The 27,564-nt window shown below is 43.1% G+C and overlaps 1 protein-coding gene across 8 annotated transcripts in view; it reads left to right on the top strand.

Annotated features, from left to right (window-relative positions):
• CDC42BPB (CDC42 binding protein kinase beta) overlaps positions 1-21,191 on the top strand; it is a 98,077-nt gene extending 76,886 nt beyond the window's left edge. For 3 of the 8 annotated variants that reach the window (XM_054197709.1, XM_054197706.1, XM_054197705.1), the window contains 14 exons: positions 2,053-2,189; positions 2,771-2,910; positions 4,479-4,560; positions 7,829-8,045; positions 8,441-8,503; positions 11,957-12,553; positions 15,204-15,301; positions 15,413-15,497; positions 15,648-15,768; positions 15,860-15,977; positions 16,888-16,926; positions 17,060-17,168; positions 17,261-17,331; positions 19,414-21,191. In XM_054197709.1, the coding sequence (XP_054053684.1) occupies positions 2,053-2,189; positions 2,771-2,910; positions 4,479-4,560; positions 7,829-8,045; positions 8,441-8,503; positions 11,957-12,553; positions 15,204-15,301; positions 15,413-15,497; positions 15,648-15,768; positions 15,860-15,977; positions 16,888-16,926; positions 17,060-17,168; positions 17,261-17,331; positions 19,414-19,545 (2,009 nt within the window). In that variant the 3' untranslated portion in view covers positions 19,546-21,191. Of the gene's footprint in view, positions 1-2,052; positions 2,190-2,770; positions 2,911-4,478; positions 4,561-7,828; positions 8,046-8,440; positions 8,504-11,956; positions 12,554-15,203; positions 15,302-15,412; positions 15,498-15,647; positions 15,769-15,859; positions 15,978-16,887; positions 16,927-17,059; positions 17,169-17,260; positions 17,332-19,413 lie in introns of those variants that run through there. The other 5 variants (XM_054197711.1, XM_054197708.1, XM_054197707.1 and 2 more) reach the window with 3 other exon arrangements.
• The last annotated feature ends 6,373 nt before the right edge of the window (positions 21,192-27,564 follow it).

Genomic DNA, 27,564 nt, shown 5'->3' with positions numbered 1-27,564 from the left:
GCTTTTTGACCTGTAACCTGTTTGCTAGGGGTTTTGACCTGTCTTGCTGTCCATCAGTTTTTATTTTAAATGCTTTCTCTGATGGATGTGTCAATATTGAATTCCATGTTTGAGTATATGGAGGTTTTTTTATTTGAAAATACTTACGTGTATCATGATTAGACACATGAACTTAGTAAGTAGTCCACAAATCTGTTGATTTATACTACAGTATAAATAACCTTATTGTATTTCTGTGCCTAGCTTAGTTCTTGCTAGTGACACCCTCTCCACTGACACCTTCAGTATCATATTCAGATTGCCTCATCTGCCCTTCAGGGCTTTTTTCCTGGCGGATCTTCTGGTGGCGGTTTTTCCCCAGGAGCACCTATAGCTCTGCCAGCGCTTGCCCTGGGGCTGCCTTTTGTCTCCTGTTGCTGACAGTTCTGAACTCTTGTTTTGCATCTCTTCCTGCAAGTTTGAAACGGTCTTTTTCCCTTAGTGTAGCTATCAACTTTGCTCTTTTTTTTCCTCGTGTGTTTTGATTAAGCTCTGCATCATTAGTTTTCCGGTTTGCCTCTTGTACTCTGGATCTTGATAGCTACAGAAAAAAATAGAATAACACTGACATAAGAATAGAGATGACTCTGATAGAACAAAACTTTTCCATTTTCCACTCCCAGTCACTTGCTTTTCCCAGTTCCTCCTCTTTTTAATGCTGGAGACTACAGTAAAATACAGCTGCACTTCCAGAGTCCTGTGGAACTGGCTATATCCTGTGGATTTTCCCTGTTCTCCAACCGGTGTGCCTTGATATGCACAATCCCAAATAACTGATGCCTTCTGAAAGAGCTACATTTATTACCTGGCCTTGGGGAGCACCTACAGTACTTGGCACGCATGAGTTTTTGGTAACCCCTGTCCTCCTGGGAGCAGACCGTAGCTCAAAGAAGGAGCCAGGCAGCCTGCTCTGGGCTGCCCTCTCTCCTGACTGTTCCCTTGGGCATCGTGAGGAGGAGTTTTGTAGCCCAGCCTGTGGCTCTAGCAGAAGCAGGTCTTCTGGAATCCTTTAACCCTTCATAATTACAGGACTAGATGGGCATAGGGTATTTGCTCCTGAGAATGTGGTTGGGAGAAAGCAGAGGATGGAGTGCAGCACTGTGCCACCCTCCTGCTGCCTTCCCAAGCCTACTGGTAGAAACAGGGCAGCTGGGACAAACCAGGCAAAACCTCTGTGGAAAGATCTGGCCCATAAACTGTGGGTAGGATGCCTTGATATAACATGTTAATTCATTCCGCAGTTCTTGTAGTCTGTCTCATGTCAACTGGTGTATATTCTGAGTTTTTTCTGTGTAGTGCTTCTGTGTGAAGTGCTCTATAGACAGGAGACCTAGAGACCTCTGTCCCTTGCTGGTGCGGTACAAAGTGGTGTAAATGGTAAGAAAGGATGCAACGATTAGTGTAGTTGTTTGCTCCTTACTTGAATTCTGAGATATGTATGTGCCCCTTTCACCACACAGTGTTTCAGTCCTTGTTGCCTGGTTTCTACTTTATTATGCTTTCAAGTCTATTGCCTACGTTTAATAGCTTAACTCTTTCTATTTCTTTTGGTCAGTATTTGGTCAATACTTCAATCTTTGAAGTATTCTTGCATACTTGGATCAAATTAAACACCTACTATATTTATCTTGTCACCTATCACTGCCACATAATTTTTATTCCTCCTTTATTAATACTTTTTCTCTTTTGTGACTGGGTTAGTTGCTGCTGTGAGGCTGACCAGCTCCTTTTCCTTCTGGAAAATGCTTTCATAAGTTGTCTTGAAATGTGGACTCAGTTCCTGCCCTTTATGGAAGTAATAGGCTTAAAAGAGAAAATATAAAAGCCCTTTGGAGAGTCTTATACAATATCTAGGTGCGTTCACTCCTTTAGCGTAGTGGGCTGTTGCAATATTTGACTGCCAGTTTCAGTGTGGTTAATTAACGTGCTGAGCGTAAGGGTGGACTACGTTAATCTCCTGTTACGATTGACTCATACATGCATTTCACTGTGAATTTTCTCTTTTGTACTTAGTGTGTTCATTTGCATGCCATGTTTCCTGCAAGGATAGCGCACCTCAGGTCTGCCCCATACCCCCTGAGCAAGCCAAAAGGCCTCTCGGAGTAGATGTGCAAAGAGGAATAGGAACCGCCTATAAAGGTTATGTCAAGGTAACAGCCTTTTGTTCTTGAACAAGGGAAGAATACTAAACTTCACTTACAGCTGTGCAGCTTGGAACCTCCAAGTGTGTTTGAACAGATCTCCTAAATAGTGCTAAAGCCTTAAGGTCCTGTGTGCCGTCTGTGTAACTTATTTAACCTTCATTGCTTTAGATGTGGGAGAAACGGTTGGTTTTACTACAAGAGCTAAAGGTTAGTAGATTAGTAGCTACAGTGTTCATAAGCAGCAGCGGTGGCGGAAAAAAGCATGCTTTAAGGAAGAATTTCTGTTGTTGATGTAAGCATAACATAAAAGGTAAACTGTCCTACCATTTGGCATTTGTGGAATATACAAGCCCCATTGTTTGTCCTAATACTACCTAATATACTTATTAAACTGTAACAGGGAATGCTTGAGCTTAAGGGAGGAAAAATGATTGCTTGATTACTTGACATTTTTCACTCCGTTTTGAAGGGCAAGTAGAACGTGTTCTAATTCCATTGATCTAAGCATAAGCTTTTCTAAATGTCCCTGTTTTCTATGTCTACTACATGTGCTTACATTTAATAAGCAATCAGTTATTTATACGCAGGTCCCAAAGCCTACAGGAGTTAAGAAAGGGTGGCAGAGGGCTTATGCAGTTGTCTGTGACTGTAAACTGTTCTTATATGATGTGCCTGAAGGAAAATCCACCCAGCCTGGAGTTGTTGCAAGTCAAGTCTTGGATCTCAGGTTTGTATTTTTATGACAGAGTACAAATCCTCTGTATTTTTTTCCTAAAAAGAATATTTATTTATAGTACACAGAAAACTTGAAGATCATGAGAGCTCTGGTCTGAAAAGACCCCTGTGTTCTGTACATAGACTGCAGCTAAGTTTAGGCTGAATGAGTTGGCTCAACAAGTCACTTAAGTGACTTTATAGTCACTTATACTACAATCACTAATATTTACAGTATTAGCATGCTTCTTCCTATAATTCCATAAGCACACATGCAAAACAAATAGATTTTGGTAGATTGTTTTTTTACCTTGCACTCTGACCTCAACGTTGAGTCGCAGTTCATCCCAGAGCCAGTCATTTCAGGAACATCAGAAAAACCTAAGTAGTCTTCAGAAAAGCACCAGCTAATTTACAGTGCAAGTAGCTCTGACCCTGCCTTCTCACAGGAGTCGTTTTCTCATGGTGAACCGTTTGAACCACTGAACACTGTCTACGGAAGATCTGAGGCTTACATTGATCAGAGTAACCAAGAAGGGTTTTTTTATTTCAGTTTATGGAAATATCAAAAAAAGTGTAATAACTTTTAATGTTACACCACCTCCTATCTCTGTTGAATATAAAGTTTGCAATCACAAGCACCTTGATTTATATTTTTTCCAGACAGTAGTACTGTGGGGTTGCACCAGTACTGCTGTTCTCTTCCCACATTTATTCTCTGAGAACCGTCAGCGTCAGCTCTCTGACATGCCGGCAGCGGGAGCAGGAGCATGGAAGTATTGCAAATAACAGCGTTGACATCAGTACATTGCTTGAAGCAACTCAGCCAGATATTATACCAACTGTCCCATGCTTTATCTGCTTATTGTATCTGCCTCTTTGAGTCTGTCTTCTGAGGATTCTTAGATCTTTTAATAGACGTTAACCACCACAGCTATGAATTCTAGCATGGGCAAGTTTCAGGCATTAGTGTCATCTTTATACTAAAATTGGCAATTATGATGATGAACGTGGTCAAATTCAGTTTAAAAAGGCTTGTGTAGACAAGCCCTCTGGGGTGGAGCACTCTAAAATGCAAAAGTTGTTCTGATGTCTGTTTATTTTACTGTAATAGAGAATAAAATCTAGCTGTTTTGAAAACCCTTACTTGAATCCCACAAACTATAATTATGTTGCCAAGAGCTTTTTATGTGACTTTTCTTTTTTTCCAAAGGCCCCTCTCTTGCTACACATTGAGGTATGAATTATTCATTTCTAATGTGTCTGCTGGGCTGGAAGAGCAATATTCTTGCTGCTAATTGTAGAATAGGTGTGGTTGGTAAACCAAAACTACACAAAGCCACCCCACTTAACTTCAGGTGGACTGAGTTACACGTACTGAATGCTGTAGAAACATAACTAAAGCTTGTTGTTGTTTGGATCAAGGATGGTTAGAGCATATCAAAGCAGTGATGGCCGTTGTGACCTCTGTGCGGTATTAGGAGATTGCAGCCTATTGAAACAGTTGTGATATCAATTAGATTTTGCTGAATGACGTTAGCGCGTGCATGTATGTGATTCTCTTGCTCTCTTTCTTACTAGAGATGAAGATTTTTGTGTGAGCTCTGTCCTAGCTTCGGATGTAATACATGCGACTCGTAAAGACATCCCTTGTATATTCAGGGTATGGCTACCAATTTACTATTAAAGAAAATACAAGTTAAATACCAATGTTTTGTTTTGATAGCGAAATACCTTATCTGTATTTAATGTTTATTAAGTTATGCAAAAGTATAAGAATTTACAAGGGGTGCTGAAACGTGTAGAAAGACAATATGATACTCCACTTATAACTGAATTGTAAAGAGCAAAGTTCTCCTCCTTTTGCTGCTTCCTTGTATACAAAGTTTGACCTTTTTTTATTTTCTTGATCATCAATTCAGTATATTTTTGTCTGCTCTTCCATTGGTATTACCAGATCCTGGTGGTTCTCTCTTAGCTTTGGAGGACTCTTGCTTTAGGAACTGATGCTGTAACAGTGTAGGCTGAAGCTGGGCTGTGCTCACTGATTCTAGTTTGCCATATATTGTCTTGTATAAAAAAATACATCTGAAATTTCAGTTTGCCTAACTTCATGTTTAAGTATAGTAGGGGAAAACGTAAAATAAGAGAAAATAATTAGCTTAGTTATAATATCCTCTTTGATGTATGTTCTGTCTGAATGCTGTATTTAGTTTTTAACAACAGGAATTTCTTTTCTAGGTTTTATGTGAATTATATTTAATCTGAAATTTTAAAATATAGAGAAGAGTACATTAGTAGCCAATATCTATTATCCTTTGCATTTAAATACAGAAACTCACCATTTTCAGCATCTCTGATCCTCTGTCACTTAGAATCAAATCAGTGGAACATGGAGCTGACAGTCACATGCAGTTCCAACCAATTGGTCCTTTAGGGTTTTACTTAGGAAATGTTCTTGGCTACTGGAATGCTTCTGTGGCTTTGCTTTTCTGCTTTTTTGTAGAAATATTTTCTGCAGTGGATTTTCAGCCTTCAGTTTACTGCTACTTTTACCTTCGTTTGCCTCTTACTTGTTTGTAAATGTTTTGGGGTTTGTTTTTTGTTATTTCCATCTGCCTACTCTCTTCTCAAATTGGCAAGTGCGGAATACTATGGGAAAGGACTTCTGAGGAGAGAAAATGAGCTATGCAGAATGATGGCTGATTCATTTAAGAACAAAGCATCCATACAGTTTAGCTTGCCTGACTTGCTGCTCTAATTTCTGCCTGCAGTTTTTGACTAAAAGGGTATTTAAGAAAAAATACTTTTGTTAAATATCCCCACGTAAGAATACTTGTGTGGATAGACATGACAAAATGTCTCCACAGTTTGATCAGATTATCCCCTACTAAAGAGATCTGATGAATTAACTGGAAGCCTGGTGTGTGAGTGTATCCATTTAGATACCCTGTTGACAGGGACCAGAGTAGATGGTGCCAAAGTCCGCCTCTCTGCTCAGTTTTATGTCCTCCTTCAAAAGAAGGAGTTTCTAAAACTGCAACACAGTAATATCTGATGCAGGAGAATCTATTTTCTCAATTTCATTTCATTCTAGATTTGCATCTTGCTGACATAATGACGTGGAGTGGCTTCTACACAACAGTTAAAGCCATTACTTTACATCATCTGTGTAAAAATGTGGTCCTTCTTTCATGTGTGTCATTTCACGTAACACATGATGATATTGGTGGCCCACCAAAGACAGATTTTCATTTCTTTTGGATCTTCCACCAGCAGAAAGCAATACCAGAATGCTGCCAAACACTAAAATATTGCCACCTCTGACTGCCACCCCTCCCCCCTGCCCCCGGTGAAATCAAGAAGAGGAAGAGCTTGTCTTAGACTCCAACATCTCTCCTTGGTAACCAGTTTTTAGAGCTGGATGTTAGGCTATCCTGGCATTGATGCATTTTTAATAATAGTGTAAGAGTGTCTGTAGTGGAGTCCTTCCAGAGCTTAGCAGTTTGAGTTAAGAAGCCTTGAGTTTCATAGAAAATAATGGATTTTTGTATGATGAATAATGCTCAGTATTTTATGACCAACTTCACCCATTTTTTCCCGCATTTGACTGTATGTAAGATGCTACCTTCAAAAGACTGAGGAGTGGTGGTACTTCAGATGGAAAACAATAGCTGAAGTCTGGTTTTGTTTTGTTTTGTTTTCAATTTTAGAAATATTATCCATTATGCCTCCATCCATCTTTAAAATATTAATGCTTTGTTACTGTTTAGACATGAACAAAGCTTGATGCAAAGTAATAAGAGCTATGAGGAATTGCAAACTGCTCAATTCTTTTCCTACTGCTCTTCACTTTCATCTTACTTCTGGAGTTCTGTCTGACATCCTGTTGTCCCAAGTTTACTTTCCAGATGTATTTTATCTTTAAGATCAATGTTATTGCTTAATTCACTCTTTCAGGAAGTGTATGTTGCATAACCACATCATCCATCTTCATAGTGATTTCCTTAACGAGGCATGTAGGCTGAAGGTGTCTTATTCTTTGTATGAATAGTTATAGCCTTCAGTTTTGCACTTTTGCACCTTTTCCTGCTTTTTTTCTCTTTTAACTATTGTTATTCTAAAAGTCTCTTGTGAGGGCTGATACTGCCTGATGGTCTGTTTGTGACTGAAAGCATAGTTCCCATGATCTCACAAACCCTTCAGTCTCTTCATGCAGAACACAAAACTAATATTAAGCATTAGTAAGTGCATACTTTGCGCAACAGAAAGTTCCTGGATAGTTCTTCTATTCAGAATACATTCTGCTTTGAGGATGATTTACCTGAAAATTAAGTGAAGCCATAGTGCTTTTCTTTTAACATGGGAAGTGGGAGAATGCAGTACTTCAGTCTCAAAACATTGTTTTCCTCCAGAGCTTTTAATGCAGATATGATGTGCTGTTCCCCCTGGGCAAGTATTTTGAAAATTAAGTAGCAAAGTCAAAATCTAGAACTGATCGTAGCAATGCCATTGGGTTTAAATGGATCCGACTCAGAAAGCATGTATGTCACTTTCAATAAGTTATTAAAAGATGGGGGTAGGGAGGATCAGGACAAATTATGGCATGCTACTGAAATTCCAGTTCAGAGCAGGAAGGAGCCTTTTACTGCTTTGTAGGAAAGGAATGTAGCGGTTTTTTGTGCCCGTATTTTAGGATTTGGAATGATTAAGCAAGTTTGAGTATTTTTAAACAAAACCGCTGAGGCTTGTGCATTTTCTCAAAGCGCTGTGGCCATATTAGCTGTCTGCTGTGTTGTATATCCCTCAGGTACATCATCGCGCTGTTATGAAAAAGTGTGTTTTATTTTCACAGTTCTGTGAAGTATATCATACTAACAAAAAGGGCTTTTATTACTCTTATTAATTTAACTTTCTCTGTCTGTTAAAAGGTGACAGCTTCTCTCTTAGGTTTGCCTTCAAAGTCTTGTTCTCTACTGATCCTGACGGAAAATGAGAATGAGAAGAGAAAGTGGGTCGGAATCCTAGAAGGGTTGCAGTCTATCCTGCACAAAAACAGGCTGAAAAACCAGGTTGTGCATATTCCACAAGAAGCCTATGACAGTACACTGCCTCTAATTAAAGCAAGTTTAGCTGCTGCTATTGTAGGTATGTTTGTTTTAACTTTTCTAAGTGGGTGAGTTGTTGGAGCTTTTAGATGGGCTTCTGTAAATGGGAGCGCTGACACCTTGAAATAAATTCCTCAGATGAATTCCTTCATAGGAATTTAATAATGGGGGGGAAAATGCTAATCTTGCATTGATATTCAAATTTCTTCATCCACTCAGAGTAAATAATACTGGTTAGTTGCTTAACAGGTTGTTATATATCGGTATATATCTCGTATAGCATTCTTTTGACAGACTGCATGAACTTAAGCAAAATTGATTTGCTGTCGAAAATATGTTTGTCTAGAAATTTTTCCAGCTGTTCAAAGCAGTCTGTTTTAAAGATAAGATTAAGTATAGCTGAATTAATAGCCTTTTTTATCCTTCCTGGTTTAGATCGAGATAGAATAGCGATTGGTTCAGAAGAAGGACTGTATGTGATAGAGGTGACCCGTGACGGTAAGTCAGACCATAATGCATGCAGTAATTACATACGGAATATGAGCTCCATAACTCCTAGAGCTGTTAGAGTATAGGTTACACAACGGCCCTTCGTGTAAAGTTGAGTATTAAGCACTCAGCTAATTGATGAGAAGGAAAAGTGAATGTGAGATATAAAAACTAGTTTGGTCATTATCGTTACATTCAGTTGACTGGCTGAAATTAAAGGGATGGGTTACTGGGCATATTCTGACACATTCTTACCTTAACTGTGTTCTCACAGCAGGTAGCAAAATGCTTCGGCACACAGAGCACGCACAGCACACACAGCAGCAGTTGATGCACAGTGAATTATCAGACACTTACTAAATAGAACTTGAATTGAGTGAGAAAAACTTGACATAGGAACAGGCTTGCGCCAAACCTGCACCATCAGAGAACTTAAACTGCCATGAGTTAGAGGATAGCCAGTGCAAGCAACACAAGAGTTTGTAGACTGCATTAAAGCTACCACGTATCGTTGTCCGTTTCTTGCAGAAATTTGACAGCCACTCACATTGTTTCAGATCGATGATGGCCAGAGCAAATGCCTTGCTTGCCTCTTTCCATTATCTCTGTATTTCCCCATCCCCACGCTTCCTCCTGAACCTGCTTTTTCCTTTCTGTTATTAATACACTCTGCCCTCCGCTTTGGGAAAAGCGGGATCAGGTTAGCCTGTTCTTCCTGAACGCTGATGGATGTTTAACGTGTCCATCCCAGAAATTCACACAGACTGTACTTCAGGTGCCACAGCAAAGTGTGTGCAGGGTAGTCGCTGCACAGCACAGGCATATCCCTCTATCACTGAATTATTGGACATCACAGCTAGGGCCTAAGGGAAGTGTTTTTCCCTTTGACCTGATACACTGAGCACAAATAACAATAGGAGACATGCCTTGGTATGGTGGGGAAAGTGTGGAGGCCAAAAGGATTACTAGCACATGAGCATGGGGATTGTTTGGGGTCAGTCCATACAAAAAGCAATTTTAAACGTGGAAAAGCAAAGAACAAGTGTGGTCAATTTTGTTATCTGCTTCAAAAATAAGATAGTCTTATTTTGAACCAAAAAAATGAACAAAAAACCAAAACAACTAGTTGAGTTAAACTTAATTTATAGAAGTTCAGTAATGTATTTGTAAGAAGCAGTGCAGATTTAAAACACAATAACCTGCTACTGTCTGTCCTCTTCCGAGTTACCGTAGGAAATATTAGTTATTTCTTTCTCTCTGACTTTAAAAGTGCCAAACTTTACCTTGTGAAATCCATGCTTTTGTGTAACTTCTGAGGCACTCTAAACTTAGCACTCTAAATCCATACTTTTTTGTGGTGCGATAGCTAACAGCCAATCTGATAGGATTGTTTCTCACAAAATGCCTAATGCTTTCTTCATCTGTATTTATAAACTCTGAGCTTATGTTCTCCTGATGTCTTTAACTATCTGGGAGTCCAGGTCAGTGATATAGATTTATAAAATTAAAAGGTGCCTGGGTCCCTTTTCCTGCTTTGGAAAAATAACTGGGACGTTCTTGAAATATCTCTTTGGCTGTTTTTATTCATTTTCATTCAACCTTCAAAAAAAGAAATATCTTGAAATTTAGGCTTGAATAAAGAATTTGAACTTCCTTTTTCAGTGCGTCTGAAATTTGGATAGCAGTCATGCTAAAACTTGCATTTCAATGTGAAATAAAGCAGTGAATATAGGTTTTTAAAGACATACTTGACTTTCAAAATCAAATGAAGTCAGTGATGTGGTTTTGGGGCAAAAAGCAAAATGTTATTGCTTCCTCTTACTTAGAATAAGCCATTGCCCAATTCCAGGAGAAACTGCTTTATACATGGAGAGCGCAGATATTTGAAATTCTTTTTATCAGTAATAAATGCCATTCCTTTGAGTAAACTTCCAGTGGTCACCATTCTGTAAGTAGTTAGTTATAAACATAACTTTAGACACAAGTAATTCCAGAGATTCCAGTACAGCTTCTTGCATAAAAGCAAATTATACGTTTAATTTGAAAGGTCATTTCATAAAGGAACAATTATCTGCATCACCGTGTCATACATAAATGTGAAAATGAATTATCAATTTTGGTTTTAAGTTACAAGATGTTTTGCAGGAGTTTTCTATGGCCAGTGTGTTAATAGCATTTTTATAAATCGTAATTGCTTTTTCATTTTATGGCAGTTACACTTTTCAGTGTTAATTAACTGCCAGCTGCTTCTATCAAAGGTCTTTGGTCAGAATATCACTTAGTTCTTGACAAATAAACTAAACCGTAAGCTGGAGTTGGAGCTAGGAAAAAAAAAAAAAAAATCTTCGTGGCAAAGTTCCAACAGCTGGTTGTTTTATAGAACATTTCTTCAGACGTATCATCTGTTTGTGCAATCGGGGCGACGCCACAGAAGCACTTGGGTTTGTGATCTAAACAGCCAAAGTCTTGTTATAAGTTTACAGAATTTGGTAACTTGGCTAGGGTACTCAACTATTACTGAAAAATTCATATCATTTCCAGTTAATATTTCTTTTTTTATTATCATTCATAAATATTTCGAATGCATTCAGCTCATGGAAAAATGAAAGTGATATTTTAATATGATTGGCTTCTGCATATTATGTTTCCTAATTTGGAATTGTTTAGTCTCTTCTATTTGTACCCCATTACTGCTTTCTTTAACGTGCCAATATACCCATGATCCCAAAAGCAGAACATGTTGTACCTAACCCTATTAACTGCCTCTGTCTAACCCAATTTTTAAAAAAAACACCTTGAAACAGTGAAGATTCCCCAGCTTCCATAGGTAACCTAACTAGTTTTTATTGTGAGAAGGCTTTTCCTTGTGCCTGTCCTAAATTTCATACAGCTTAAGCCCATTCCTATTTACTGCAGTACACACAGCATCTTTTGCCTTTCTGTATAGGTGTTTAAATTTCACTTACCGTGAGGCTTTTGTATCTGGCTGAGACATTTGCCAACAATACAGCGTTTTGTATCCTCAGTTAATAGCATTATATTATATTATTTATACTTCTCTCCGTGTTCTGCTAATTCAGTCTTCCTCCATAATTTACTGAAGACACTGATGCTTTTCCTGAAGGTGTGACCAGTTTCAGAAGGTGCACAATCTAGCAGTGCAGAGATAATACAGATATGATTATATTAAAAATTTTCTCCATTTATCTCAGACGTTAAGCAGCCTTTGGCTGCAAAGTGTTGCTGAAGTGAGACTTTATACCCATAAAGAGAGTTATAGGAATGCTTTGATTCATTGTTTGTTCTGAAAATCAATAACAGAGCATTGAACGTGTGTAAAGTGCTCTTTCTTATCTGGTACATGTCTGCGTTTAGATTCATTTTCAGACATCAGTATGTAGCACTGCAGCATTTCTGATGGTTTTCGTGTTTAACTCACGGCAGCTCTTGCTTCCTTTGCAGTGATAGTCCGAGCTGCTGACTGCAAGAAGGTGTACCAGATAGAGCTTGCTCCCAAAGAGAAAATTATCATCCTCATCTGCGGGCGGAATCATCACGTTCACCTTTACCCCTGGGCCTCTCTGGATGGGTCGGAAGGAAACTTTGACATTAAGCTTGCAGAAACTAAAGGCTGCCAATTGATTACAACTGGAACACTAAAGAAGAGTTCTTCAACTTGTTTGTTTGTGGCTGTCAAACGACAGGTTTTTTGCTATGAAATTCACAGAACTAAACCTTTCCACAAAAAATTCAGTGAAATTCAGGCTCCAGGAACTGTACAGTGGATGACAGTGTTCAAGGACAAGCTCTGTGTTGGCTACCAGTCTGGGTTCTCTCTGTTGACCATCCAGGGAGATGGACAATCTATAAACCTGGTAAATCCTAATGACCCCTCGCTTATCTTCCTCTCACAGCAGTCTTTTGATGCCCTTTGTGCTGTGGAGCTCAGTAATGAGGAATACCTGCTTTGCTTCAGCCATATGGGAGTATACGTCGATTCGCAAGGTCGAAGGTCACGCATGCAGGAACTAATGTGGCCTGCAACTCCTGTTGCCTGTAGTATGTATATGTTTTTCTGTTGCCATATCCCTGTTGCTGCTTACTTGTCTAAAAATAATCAGCATTGTATTCTATTTTGCTTCGGTTTGTCTACAGTTTAAGTTTTGATGAGTTAACAGGATACCTGGTTCTTCCTGATGGTAGCTTTGGACTTGGCGATCTCCTGGGCTGAGATCTCGGATGCTACAAGAAAAGAAGCTCTGTCTTGTTACAGGACACAGAAGAACAAGTAATGGAATGGAAAATATTTTTTACAGAGAGTAGTCCTGAGTGCAGGACAGTGTAAGACTACTGGTCTGTGAAATTCTGTAAAGATTTTTGCTCCCCTAGAAAGTGTACATGTCTGGTTGTCTTTAAGATGTCTTCTGTGTCCTGTACTCAAAGTACAACAGAAAGCTGAAGTGTAACTGTGACTCTAAGGGTTCATAAAGATAACAAAATAAGAGGTAAAAATATTGCTTTTGGCAGAACTGGTTGCAATTTTTCTCCTATTGGTTTTATTTTTAAGGGGGAGAATTTCTAAAATAATGTAGGCTGGTGAAGGGTAATTTTTTGAACTGCTCTGCTCTTTTCAGGCCCATTGGTTTATCAGCTAGTTGGGATAGAAGCACATGTGGAGCATTTTTCAGTATTTGGTAGTCAAAGGCAGTTCGCGATAAAACCCAGAATTTCTATTTGGAGCTCAAATAGCAATTAAAGTGTTTTGAATGATTGAAAGCAAGAAATAGCTTTTTGTTTAAATAGTACGCCCAGCAGTTAGGTGCTCATTTGTTTGATCAGGCCAGGCCCTAACAGCAGTTTGTTTAATTTTAATTGTCTTGAACTGAAATTGTTTGCTTGCTTTACTCTGGCCTAGTTCTGTGCAGAAGTCTGAAGCAAAGGCCCAAGGAAACGATGCGGTTGCAAATTTACTTTAAAATGCCATTAGCCAAAGCTAATGTTTCCTTTTCCTTTATCAGTTTTACAGTTTTTTTGCATTTCAGCAAACTAGACATGCTTGTTAATTGGTTTGTCTGTTATTATTAGAAACTGTTCTTACTGTAAATTATTTTATAGCATTCTTGTATGTGCAATCCTGAGTGGCATTGGCCTAGGGCTGTTTTTGTAAAAAGAGCAACTTTGTCCACTCCCAAAGGAAACTGGATTACTTTCCTTTTCGTTAGCCTTATCCTTCCTCCTCGGTCCACCACTGGTGATGGTGGCTTTTTTTTAACTGTCCCATCAGGAGATCATCAAAGTGGAAATAGTTCTCCCCCTGTTGCAGTTTCTGCTGTGGTGAAGGACCGCGTTATAGAGAGGTTTTAGGACACGATGGAGAATTTGTCTCTAGGACATTCAGTCCCCTTGTGCTAGGAGAGGCCAAGGTCTGTGCTAACAGAGTCAGCTCTATCTTGGGTAGCCTGTCTAGGTTGCAGTTAAACCAGCTTAATGTGCTGGTTCTGTGCTGAGCCAGCGCAGGCGTTGTGGGGCTGCTTAGCTTGAGTATGGCGCAGTGCAGAGACTTGGAGCCAGCAGGTCTCGAAGCTGTAGCGTGGGCAAGCCCAGTGCAGACACTGACATGTCTCTCTGGGAACCAGTTGAGATCTGATCACGCTCGTCAACTCTGACTGGTAAGTGCTGGCCTTGGCTACCAGCTGGCCAGGCGTAAGCAGTTGGTATTTCTGTCTGATGCTCGCTGGTCTCCCTTGATGTGGACATGCAAGTCAACCATGACCCCATAAAATAAATACTTGGCCATAAATCACTTTTGGGGTACATATTTATGATAGCTGTCCCCAAGGCTTTCTGTGAACAAGTTTAAAAAATAGCACCTCAACCATTACTCAGTTCTTCTAAGAAGATTCTGTGATGTGTTTGGTGTCCCGCTGGGTTATTTTCCTTTTGTTTATTGAAGCCATTCTTTTCTCTATTAAATCCCATAAATTTCTAGTAACTGCTCTTTACATCCAGGCACAGTCTTTACATGAGCAGAAGCATGTTGATATAAAGCTCTAGGGATCTCTGTTTTTCGTTTGACCTAAAATAAACTTGTCTGCTGATAGCTTTTATGCTTTTTTTTTAAAAAAAGAAAAAGTCAAAAAGAGAAAAATGGGTTGTGAGCTTTAAGCATTGTGACATTTTTCTGTTAACCTGATGAAAGCAACCCATACGTGAATATCTAAAGCTAGATAATTGTTGGCAAAAGAGGAAGGAAATTGAGAACAGATCCGCATCAGGACTTCATGACCCACCTCACAGATGGTGGCCCTCTCTTTTCCCCTGCACACAGCACGTGTATAGTTAGTTTGCTGCTTCCGAAATGAAGTAATCTGCATCTGTAGAAGAGCTAGCTGCTCAGTTCCTACCAAGCAGCAAATTTGTATGCATCTGAAAACTTCAGATGCCATTTTGCAATTTCATGAAATCATAATTTGAAGTTTAAAAATACAGAAAGGGTCAAATTTATATCTTTCCGTGATGCTGGCAGTTGTCGTTAGCAAATCTGTTATCACAAAAATATCTCTTTGAAAGTGGGGCTGGGAAAAAGTGTTTTAAAGTGTATCTTGAACGTAGTGGAAAAATTGTAACTATTGAAATTTGCTCAAATATATGTTAGTTCTGGTCTACTGAAGCCACATTAGGGTTATCTGTTTGTTTTTAATCTATGCAGGTTGCAATTCTTCGTACGTAACAGTGTATAGCGAGTATGGTGTTGATGTATTTGATGTTAACACTATGGAATGGGTCCAGACTATTGGCCTGCGAAGGGTAAGTAATTTTCTTTGAATATAGAACTTAATTGGGTTAATTCCAAATGAGACGTTTCTTCACAGTGTATGCTAGGCTTGAGTTAATTCTCTGCCTCCTTCCTCAAAACAGATCAGACCATTAAACATGGACGGCACGCTGAATCTCCTTAACTGCGAGCCACCAAGACTAATATATTTCAAGAACAAGTTTGCAGGTGAGTACTGAGCAAGGGGAGAAATGGGGAAATGACACGAAGCTAACTGGGTGATTTTAAGCAACGTTACTTTTGCATGAGGTGACTTGCGTTGGATGCATCTGGGTCAACATGTACCTGTGTATGTGAAATTGCGTTTTGATATTACAGCAGGAGCAGTCCTCAGCGTACCAGAAACATCCGACAATAGCAAGAAGCAAATGCTTCGAACTAGGAGCAAAAGAAGATTTGTGTTTAAGGTTCCCGAGGAAGAGCGATTACAGCAAAGGCGGTAAGAATTTAATTGCAGTATGTGACTTAATATACGTGATGACATGCAGAGACTGGGAATGCTAATAATAAAAATCACTCTGTTCTTCTAGGGAAATGCTTAGAGACCCTGAGCTAAGGTCAAAGATGATTTCTAACCCAACGAATTTCAACCACGTGGCTCATATGGGACCAGGAGATGGAATGCAGGTTCTCATGGACCTCCCACTGGTAAAATACATTTAAAAGGGAGGGAGGTGTATGTGCATTTGTTCTTGCTCAGAAAAACTGTGAAGATGAGCTGTATGGGGTTCAAGTGTTATCTTTGTACCATATTCTTCTTTTAATCATTTTGAGAAAGGTGAACCTTCCTGATGTGCAATGCTTCTAAATCCTGTGCAAGGAGATACTGTTAGCTGACTTATGAATGAGACACTAAAATAAATAGATATCGCTGCCAGGAGCTTGTTAGTAGTTCTGTGAATAATCAGTCTCTCCTCTTTCCTTTTTCTTGTTTGTCATCTTAAAATAACAGAATTAATTTCCTTCCCCGTCATCCTCTTGACATTCTGCTCTGATATCACTCCAACAGGCTTTGAGCACGTCTATCACATGAGCCCTATCTCTGCTGAAATCTTTCTCCAGAGTGACCGTTCCTCACTGCAAGGCTCCCCTCTGCTTTCTTCCTCTTCCTGTCCCTCCTCTGCTTCCCTAGCAAGGGTAGGAGTAGCTACAAGCTGTTAGGAACTGGAACGGTGTGCTTGTGGCACTTGGCCAATTCTAGAGCAAAAACAAGGGGTGGAAAAAGCTAATGCTGTGGAGGTAACTAAAATGCATGTAAGTTGCAGTGCTTTCTAGCATTCTTTTTATTTTGTGTTTAACAAATACAGCATTTTGTGAGCTGTTTTAGCGTTAAATCCATGAGAGGAAGGCATGAAGGTACACTTTTATGTTCCGTACCTCACTAGTCAGGCTTTCACTTGTCCTTCTCAGCTAGCCCAGATGATGCATTTGTCCTTTCAGCAGGAGGAGGAAGGAAAGCAGAGCTGTCGGGACAGTCCCTGCCCCTTCATAGAGGGTTTGCTGGCTGACAGGTTCCAGTGGCTGCTGTGGGGCTTAGTTCTTTCTCTGTCTTTCTCAGGGTTTGTGTCTGTTACTGAAAATATGTGGATGTGGTCAAGTAAGTTCAGAGTTTTTCTAACAACACTGGGTTTTGTAGTAGCTTCAAAAGCACAGTAAAGTTTTCATGAGTAAGAACTCCTGGTTGGATAGCTTTTGTTGCTGGCTAACGAGGTGTTTCATTTCGACTGTAGAGTGTCCTACCTGCAGCACAGGATGAAAAATCGTGTCCGTCTACAGCTAACCTCTCACGGCAGCAACAGCAGCAGAGAAACAAAACCTATATTTCATGGCCCTCGTCAAGTAAGGCTGGAAGCAAGCTTGTCAGTTCGGAGCTGTAATTTATGGCTTCAACAAGAGGTATAAACCTGCCTTTTTTCCTTCTTTCTGTCCAGGTGGCAGTGATGTGGGAGGAGCCATGCCTTCCCGAAGTATGTCTGATCCCGACCAGGAGTTTGACAAAGAGGTGAAGTAGCTTTTATTATATGGAGACTAACGATATCCTGTTGCCGTAGATTGTTTTCTTTTTCCAATAAATTTCTGAGGAAATGCTTCATAAAGACCATGTTCTTTATGGAGATGTCTTCCTTCCACAAATGTTTTTTCCAGCTTGTAATATATGATTGCGGGTTAGATATGCCAGCACAAAAACATAGCTATGAACAGATCTTTCTGTGGTCATATTTTAAGAAGTGTTATGTCTTGGATTAAGCTTTGTAGACAAGGGAAATTTGACTAATTGATGAAATGTCCTCAAAGCTCCTAAAAATGTTCACTGGGCTATTAGCATAGAATAGCAAAGTAATACAACTAGTTAAGTAATTTTCTGTGCTGCCTTAAGGAAGACTTTTTGTCATGTAACCTGAGAAGGAATCCTATTTTAAAATATGTAAAACTGCTTTTAGCAAGAGTAAAAGTACATGCCGGTATTCAGCAAACTGAAAAAGTCCTGGCTGCACAAAACCAGTGTCCCCGCATCTAAGGCGAGAAGATGTGTGACTTTTGTTTCCTTGATTTATCATGGGTGTAGCTTCTTCCAAGCTTTCCTCAAGCATTGCCTGTGCAGGGAAAGTGTCAGGAATTATTCCTGGGAGGCAAACTCCTAGATCAAGATCTTTGCGTCTTTTTAGCGCTTTTTGGTACCCAACTAAAGGTCCGTGTAATGTTTTGGATTTTGAAGGGTGTTCTCCTGAAGACAGACCTTTTGCAGGGTGCTTTCGTACACCCCAAGTCAAAGCATTTGTCCATTTCTGGTCACAGCCACACTCTGACTTCCTTTGTCACTTTGAGTAAGCCATTAAAAATGTAAAAATAGGGATTTCTAAACATAGTTTTTTTTGAAACTGTCTTGATTTTCAAAGGTGCTGATGATGGACTATGTCAGTTCACTTCGTTATTCTGCAGCATCCTTCCCAAACTCCATTACATTCCATGCTCTAATGATAACTGCTGTTTGTAGGCACAAATAGTAGTGGATTCTAAGGTTTTTGCAACATTTTCTTTTTCAGTAGATCTGACAATTTCTTACTACTTCTTAAATTGAAAAAAAAATAGTAGTTTGAAACTTGAAGAGGGAGGCTCTGATAACACCTTTTGGCTTTATACTATTTTTCCCATGGCTTTCAGCTTTATCACAGCATGAACTGGATCATGTTGAGATAATCTTGTTAGAGATGATAATCTTATTGTTTGAGCCATGCAAAACCTTGTGAACAGCATTCTTGGAGGATGTTACCTTTCAATCCGTTTGCTGAGTTATATATTCCCTTTCTTGAAAATAACTTGCCGCGACGGTACCAGTTTTTTCCTGTGCAGTATTTCGTTAGCTGTGAATGTGTGCAGTGCTCAGAGTTGTAACTCACCAAAATAGCGGGAAACTGGCCAGCCATCCCGTTGAAGTGAGACCAGTCTGTGAAGGCAAATATCCAACAACCAATCTAACGCTGGGGAAATAAGTGTGGATAGACTCTCTTTATTAGATATTGACGTAGGGCATCTCCAGTAAGTATATTCTGCTTCCCCGATCTGCAGCCTGAGACTTGGCAACCTTCACCCTTTTGTCAGGCACTTCACATGCTTGTCGCTGTTGCTGTTTTGTAAACAGTTCATATGCTTGTTTCCTTTCTTCTCACCAAACTGAAGATGATTTGACCGTTATTGTTTGTATCGGCACATAAACCTATTCCTGGGCTATAAGAACTGCTTAAAAAAACGCAGGCTGGTAAATCCAGAACAACAGTGGACAGGTAGATGCGTTGCATCAGGAAAGCTCTGCAGTGGCTAAAGGAGAGGAGCCTGAGATGTAGCAATTTCCATGTACTTTGCCATAATTCCTGTTAAATCAGAACATCACCCGCAGGACTGCACTATGTCCTCTTGGTGATAATGGAAGTATTTGCATGACTGTTTCGGTATGAAACGAATCTAATACACACTGCTTTGTAAGTGTTGCTCACCCTAATGTTTGAGTGCTCTTGAAAGCTTTTGAGTGTAAAGAATTGATTTTAAGTAAACATAATTATTTTTTTTCAATGTGTCTCGTTAACAGCCTGATTCAGACTCCACCAAACACTCTACTCCATCCAACAGCTCAAATCCAAGTGGTCCCCCAAGTCCCAACTCTCCTCATAGGAATCAGCTGACGCTAGACGGACTGGACCAGTCGACCTGTGACGCATAACGCTACCACTGTCACCGTTCTGGCTTCGATCACCCACTGCTCCGCGGAGTATTCCAGAGCAGGGCAAAGCTGTCTCAGATGCTAGTGCCAAGACTGACACTGAATCTCTAGTGTTGTACAAGAATAATTATATATCCAGATTGTAGATACAAACTATTGAAATGAAGAAAACTCTTTACTAAATAGCAATCGAGCTTTTTATGCAGAATTGTTCACTGCTCAGTTACGGTTGATTCCTTTCTGCACAGCTGTGACACAGTTTTATTGCATAGGAGCATTTAAGGCCACCGGTAAATAGTCTTATTCTTATGCTGAAAAAGAAATAGAGAGAGATACTGATAATGTTGCTACAATATCGGGAATATTATTTTTCTATAGAATGATGTAATGTCTCATTAGCAGGAAATCCTTTTAGACACAATTTGGACCTCCAAATAGGAAATGCGAGCAGGTCTAGTTACATCCTCAGATGAATACACTTTTCCCTTTTTCCCATAACTGTTTGTTTCCTAAATCTTAAGGAGAATGCTAGGAAGCTGTAGGTCGTTTCCAACATCAATAGAATCACCAGGAAGTTAAATAAAAGTTGGTTATAGTTTTGTGGCCTTTTAATTCATTTAGCCATTACATATACAGCTGCATAACTGTCTTTCTATCTTTCTACCAACTTTTTAGTCTTGTACATAGGACTACTGCCCGTTATCTTTTACCCATACCCTGCTTTTTAGTCCTCATCAATCAGTCGTTAGTCAGGGCTTTTAAAAAATATTGGTAATTACTGCTGTGGAAAAAAAAAAAAAAATTACTCCTAGTTCCTGCCTGTCTCCTCCTGAGAAGTTGTTTCTCCTGGGTTTTTTGGTGTAAGGACACACTACGTTGTTTAGCTAGCAAGCCTTCTCGTGGACACGTCACCCTCAAAGTCTGCTTGACCTGGGGGACTGTATCGCACTACAACATCGTCCTGTTTTACTGGTTACCAAAGTGGAACGTGAAGGATGTGTAACTGGGGGTGCTGCTTTTCTCATTAATTGTATCCTCACCTGCATGAAGACCCCATGATTATTAATCAAGTATTGATCATGTAGAAAAATGCACAACACACTCCTGTATATTTTGCTATGGCCCACGTGCAGTGGTGATGTTTTGCGTGTATATTTAATCTCATGCTTCCATGTATTATACATTTAGTAATCAAAGATTTGTGACCATGTTTCATTAAAAGCTTGTAATTAATTCTGTGGCTGGCATATCCAGTTTGTCATTGTCACACTAGTGTGCCTTCTGTGCCAATTTTATGACAGTTGGATGTCACTTATTTAAAATCTGGTTTAAATGGGCTAATGATATACCAATGGCTAATGTTCTTTTCTGAAACACTGTATAGGACGTGCACTTATCTTTAGTTTAAACTTAAACTGAGTGTTCTAGTCAACATTTAATCCTGTTACGTTAAGTGTTCGACAGTACTTGCTCTTTTTCTCAGATTCTTGATAAAGGGGCTCAGTTAGAGCTGGACACTACTGCTTTGGGGGTTTTCTGGTTTTTACTTTTTTAATGTAAGTCTAAGTCTTTGTAATTATTGAATTGTGAGAACATTTTTGAACAATTTACCTGTCAATAAAGCAGAAGAGGGAGGTTTTAAAGTTCATAGTCGTCTGTCTTGACGTGTAAAAACAGTCTGCCGCTGACACTTGCTTTAGTTTTGTGGTAAATTCTGTTGGTTCAGGTGGACGTTTCACTTGAACCGAGAGATGCTTTGAAGCTCTGTTACCTGAACGCTGCAAGAAGGGGGGGTGTGTGTGGGGGGGTGTTTCTGCACATAAATGCATGTTCAGGAGCAATGGAACTCCTTTTTGGTGGAATACAGTGTTGAAATTTTGTGCCCTCGGTTTGTGTTTAGAGTTGTCATTTCATCGAGTCGCTGGCCCTTTCATTTTTGAATTATTTAGATTACTGTTGCCCTATTAATTTTTAAATTATTTATATGACTATTGCCTTGCTCTATATGACTGTGGCCGAAGCGTAGTTAAGGAGGCTGCAGGATCTGTTCGGACATCTTAAGTGTGATAAAACAATAAAGACACTTGACTTGCAGTCCCAAAGAAACACATAGGAACGTTTCAAGGATTGGGGTGTGAATGGTGCAGCCCCTAAAATAGGGTTTGGGTTTTTTTAAAGCTCCCCTCATGCTTTGCCATTTGAGGGCTGCAGAGCTCACTGTAGCTAGAACAGAGCCAACATCTTCCCGAGCGTGTCCTGGCTGAGCATCCCCCATCCCTTTCGGAGTGCCCAGGTGCTCCTGGGTTACTTCTTGGTTTGTCTCACCCGTCTCACTCCAGGCCATTTTGATGGGGAAGGCCTAGATGAATATTTTGGCCCCTGCTGTTCCTTGTTTGACCAAACCCACCTGGGCAAGGCCAGCGGGCAGGGGCAGGTCGGTCACCCGCGGGCAGTTGTGGGGATGGGGGTGGTAGCCCTCAAACCTCCTGTCAGCGGTGTGCCGGAAGCCGTCTCACAAGTATTCACGCTAATCAGCCTTTGACTTTTAAAAAAAAACATTTCGGCTGCTCTTGAGCTGATTTTTCTCTGCACAGTGAGGACTTCGGATGACAACAAAGTCTTTAATTATGGGGGTATTAAATCATAGCACTCGGCAGTGCCAGGGCTTGGTTATAATTTAAGCAGGAGAACGTTTCTAGAAAAATAAATTAATTGCTCGGTATGAATATGTTATTCTTTTCTCTTTTTTTTTTTTCCCCTCAAGCCTGGCCGAGCAGAATTCCTCCCCAAGTCCTCTACCACCACAAATCTTCTATTCCCTTAAGGCTTCTGATGCTGGTTACCTAAAGAGTCCTCCTCAGCCCTCAGGAGAACTTTTAGAAATGCAGAAATTCAAGACTCGATGTGAAATGTTCCTCTGACAGTGCACTTTCTTCTCGCTGGAGGCTACCAGTCCAGTGAGGAATTGAGTTATGCAAGGAAGGAGGATAATTTGGTCTGCCCGCTCCTCTGCCCATTCCATTTTCAGAGGCATTACATCAGGTCCCAAAGCCAGGGCCATGGGCTGAGCACTCACTGGAACACGTTGGTCACTTCTAGCACAGATCTTCGCCCTGAAAGGCTGCGTATTTTGGAATATGTCCTGGTGTCACTTGCTACGCAAGAATTAAACCCATCTTGCCAATGCTTCTGTCTCTAGCACAGAAGCTGAGAAAAAACAGCTTCCTCAGTGGGAGCAGTCTGCTGGGGGCAGTGCTCAAACACCCGCTTTATGTTTGCAGGGTAAGTGCTTAACGCAGCTAAATCACGGGGAAGGGACTTCAGCGTGGAAATGCCGATGGTCCAGGCACCCTCCATGTTCTCCACAAGGCCAGACTGGGCATCCCTGGGAGAAGGCAGGTGCATAAAAACCTGAAGGGCTGGGGCAGGTAGTCTAAAGCACTGAGAAGCAGGGAAGCGTTTGAGGGAAGGGGTGAACAGTGGGAACTGAACTGCACCCTTAGGTGTAGTTAACTGAAGTAACAGCCAAAGGAAGGCGTCACATCATGAACACGCACCTTGTCTTGCTGCTGGGTTCAGCCTATGAAAAAGACAAAAAGGGAGATGGTGTTCCGGCATGCCGGGCTCCTCATGCATCTCATGCTCTGGTTTGCACCCTGCCCACTCTGTACCAAGTGGCTCCAGCAGGCAGGAGCGCGGAGGACATACCAAAAATTGCGGTGGCAGCAGGTCTGGACCACCTTCTCCTGTCTCTTTGCACCTCTCAGTCTCCTCTTGCATCCCTCCCCGGCAGCCTTGGGCTTCCCGCAGCTCATGGATCAAGAGCTGCAGCTGCTGCAACCCTCACCCAGGGCAGAGCAGACCCTTTCCTGCAGGTTGGGAGCTGCTGCCCCACGGCCTTGGGCTCACCGCTGATGGGGCAGGGCAGCAGTGTGGGGTTGGGGGGGCTCTGGTTGGGGGGAAGGGGCACCATGGGCACAGGTACCGCGTCAGGGAGGCAGGAGGGAAGGCACGGTCATTGGTGAGACCCCACCTGGAGTACTCCATCCAGCTCTGGAGTCTTCAGCACAAGAAGGACATGGACCTGTTGGAGCAGGTCGAGAGGAGGGCCCCAAAGATGATCAGAGGGCTGGAGCACCTATGCCACGAGGACAGGCTGAGAGAGTTGGGGCTGTTCAGCCTGGAGAAGGCTCTGGGGAGACCTTACAGTGGCCTTCCAGTACCTAAAGGGGGCCTACAGGAGAGATGGGGAGGGACTCTTTATCAGGGAGTGTAATGATAGGACGAGGGGTAATGGTTTTAAACTGATGGAGGGGAGATTTAGACTGGATATCAGGAAAAAATCCTTTACTGTGAGGGTGGTGAGACACTGGAACAGGTTGCCCAGGGAGGCTGTGGCTGCCCCATCCCTGGAGGTGTTCAAGGCCAGGCTGGATGGGGCTTTGAGCAGCCTGGTCTCGTGGGAGGTGTCCCTGCCCAGGGCAGGGGGGTTGGAACTGGATGATCTTTAAGGTCCCTTCCAACCCAAACCATTCTGTGATTCTATGAAACAGCCAGCATGATCTCGGTGCTCCCTTGGAAAGCCCTCCCAAACGCATTTCTGGGGATATGGGGTGATGACGAGACCGGACGCCGGCTGCACGCCTGTTGCGGGATGCCAGGGAAAGCCGAACGTTGGCGGAGCATGTCCCAGTGGCGAACACTGCTCAGACTAGCGCTGCTGGCGGGGTTAGCTGAGGACAGGAGCAGAAGACAGCAGGACGTGCTCAGCGAGCGGGAGCTGCAGTGCTGCGCTCCAGCCAGAGGAGGAACATGAACTCAGGAATCAGCCAGCTCCCTGTCCTTGCAGCAAATATTTTCCCTGCTCCCCGATAAGATGCAGCACTTTTTTTGTCACCTGACTACACAGGTTTATGCAGCTTTATGGCTTGTTTTCTCACAGATAAAACCCTCGGCTTTTTTTTTTTTGCAGCATCGCCTGCTTTCCAGTTCCGTGCGCGGTTCCCTGCTCTGCAGGCCCGTGAGGAGGAGCAGTGTGGAGCCCTGGCTGCTGATGGAGGAGATGGCCACTGCTCCGCTCTCACCCCACAGCGCCTTGGCCACCTCCTGCACTCCCCGGGTGCCAGCCCCGCCAGGTCCCCTCCCCTCTCGCTGCTGCTGCTGCTGCTACCTCCTGCCAAAAAAAAAAAAAAAAAAAAATTAAAAAAAAAAAAAAAATGTACTGGGCCAAATCTGTTTCCGGGCTCCGTGGTGTTTTGAGCACTGATTCCTGCTGCGCTGCCTGAATCCAGGTTTGCACAACTTCTGCGAGTGGCCGTAACATGTGGCGGGAAGGCGCGGCGACAGGAGTCGGTGTCCATTACCCGTGTGCAGGTCGCTTTCTCTTTTAAGACCCCGGGGGAGCAGCAACTCCCGAGATCTTGCCATTAACACTAATGCATTTGGCATTAGTCTGTGGCGGCAGGGGGGACTCTTGACTCTCAGGACCAAGAGCAAAACAAAGCCATCAGGTGCCCAGCCGCGCCGCACACGGCCTCGGCGGCACAAACACCCATCTGATGCAAAGATGTCTGCGAATGAAATTCCTTGTTTAGGCAAGATCCCAGGAGAGATGCTGACGTACCAAACCCCACCGCGTTCCCCTGCCTGCACCACGGGCTGTCTGCGTGCCGGTGCGCAGCGTAGGGATCATGGCTACATGCATGCAGCTGGTTTTCCAGCAGCCGTTGGCCCCCGGCATCGCAAACTGACTCTGGCGCTTCAGGTTTTTTTCTGCAGAGCTTCCCCCCTCCCTGCCACATTTTCTGTGTGAGCCAGCGAGCGAGAGTGGCTCCTGAAGGAAAAGTACAGAATGTGCTCTGCTAGCGCGCTGACAAAAATTGATCTCTACTTTAATTAAAACCTCTATTGTAAGTGACCTCGAGCTGCTAATGCATTTTAAAAATGAAGCCTCGCCAAGCAGCAAATCCATATGTCCCAATACGGAGGGGTTACCGGGCGGTGATGGGTGCTGCCTCCCTCCCTGCCGGCCACGCCATTGGCCACGCGTCCCCTGCGGCCACCCCACCTCGCGGACATATGCTGGCATCCCCAGCAGAGCCAATGTCCTCAGCTGCCCATAGGGGACAGGTGCCACCTGCCACCACCTTGTGCGATGATCCCTGGTGCCAATGGGTTGTCTTTTCCCTCCCTCGGCGTGCGGCCATGGGATGCTCTTGCAAATGTCATGAGGGACGTGGCCACCAAGACCCCTCGTGACCCTGGAGTGAGGGGCCCAAAAAACAGCTCCAGGGTGAGCGGCAAGGGGCTCTTTTGGGGGTGGCCCTGAGCCCCCCAACCCTGCACAGGGCAGCGCTGGGGTGGCGAGCTGCCTGGTGCAACGGCCTCCAGCATGCAGCACCGCAGCAGCCTCAGCTCGGAAAAACTAAATCACATGTTTATGTTTATTTAAAGGCTTGTAAGCTAGAGGAGATTCAGTCACTTGCAATGAACTGATCTGAAAGGGGAAAAGAGCGCAAAAAGTCTCTCGCAGGCAGCAGTAACACCCGTATGGATATGAACACCCCCCGCTCCTCCGCAGTGAGGCCCAGCCGGTGCGGGGCCGGAGGATGCTGCGGCTGCTCTCACAGGCACCATGGAAACCTCGCAGTGCCAGGGCCTCCCCAGCCAGCAGCGCACAGGCTGACCGTGCAGCACCATGTCCGCACCAGCCCCCCCGGCCATGGGGTGTTGTCCGGCCTCCTGAGGTCCGGCTGAGGGCTTGGGGGGTGGGGGGGTGAGGGTTCTCCCTGGGGTTCACATCACAGGGGTGACGCTGTGTGCTGCGGGTTGAGTTTTGAGGACCCGGCCCCAAACCACTGCTCTCCACAGAGATGCACGTGTTGCAGGACCACGGGATGGCGGGACTCGGGTATTCCCAACCGGCTGGTGTCAGCCACCACCTGCAGCAGCCGATGGCTCCCTCTGCGGTTTGACCCAGCTGGTGACATTTCGCTCAGCACCAAGTGCCCGACAGCCACAGCAGAAGCTACTGCCCAGGCAGGTCCGGTTGCTTTTCATCCCGGTGCTGCCGGAGGTGCACCCTCGGGAGCGATGTGCAGGGTGAAATCCCCACCCTGTCTCACAACGCAATGGCAACAACCAGGGCCTGGCGATGGCCGCGTGCCCTGCCAGGCTCACGTTTTGCTTCCTGCCTGCTCTCACTGCCTGGGGCCGGGGCCGGGGGGGGGGTTCCTCACCCCCACGCGCTGCCCATCACCCTTCGTCAGGGCTCTGATGCACCTAATGATGAATTCCCAGGCCTTTGAGAAGGGATTATGTCTTCCAGAGACTAGAACAAAATATAATAAACTTAAAATAGCTGCTTCCTTATGGAATATGCCAACAAGCCCTACTGAAAACCCAGCAGAGTGTAAATTTGCATAAATTTGCATGCATCTCCATAATTTCAGCCTCACCCATCAGACCTGCTCCCGTAATGAAGCACTGCCTGACATTGCAGGCAGCTGAGGGTATCCGACACACGCCAGGCCGCAAACGCCGCCACTAACGAGGCCCCTCGGCACCGCCACTGCCCCGACCCTCGTTTGCAACAGGCCAGAGCGGCTGTCCCCAGCCATCGGGGTCCTGCTGGGGACCCTTGACACTGGCACCCGACCTCCTTCCCTTTGCACCGCCGCCAGGAATAATGTGATAAATCCCCAGGTAGGTCCAAGAGGGTCATCTAACCCTCAGCCCAGGCGCAGGGGGAAGGAACAAGCTCAGGCGGCTCAGCAGAGGGAAGTGTTTGCTCAGGAGGGAGCCCGGTGCCAGCGCCCTAGGGATAGGAGAGAGGTCCCAGAGAGGAGGAAGAGGGGACCCCGCGCAGAGATGTCCCAGCACCAAGCACATTGCGGGAAAGGAAAATAATTTCCTTTCGATCCCAACAAATGGGTCTAAGCTCTGGAGGCTCTGGGCCACATTTTCAAATTAATTGAAAGCACTGAATTTCCATCATGCATCCAGGGACGCCTCCTTCAA

Source organism: Rissa tridactyla, chromosome 4 (assembly GCF_028500815.1).
Source record: "Rissa tridactyla isolate bRisTri1 chromosome 4, bRisTri1.patW.cur.20221130, whole genome shotgun sequence".
Taxonomy (NCBI): Eukaryota; Metazoa; Chordata; class Aves; order Charadriiformes; family Laridae; genus Rissa; species Rissa tridactyla.
The sequence above is the reverse complement of the archived record's forward strand: the minus strand, read 5'-3'. Positions and strand labels throughout refer to the sequence as shown.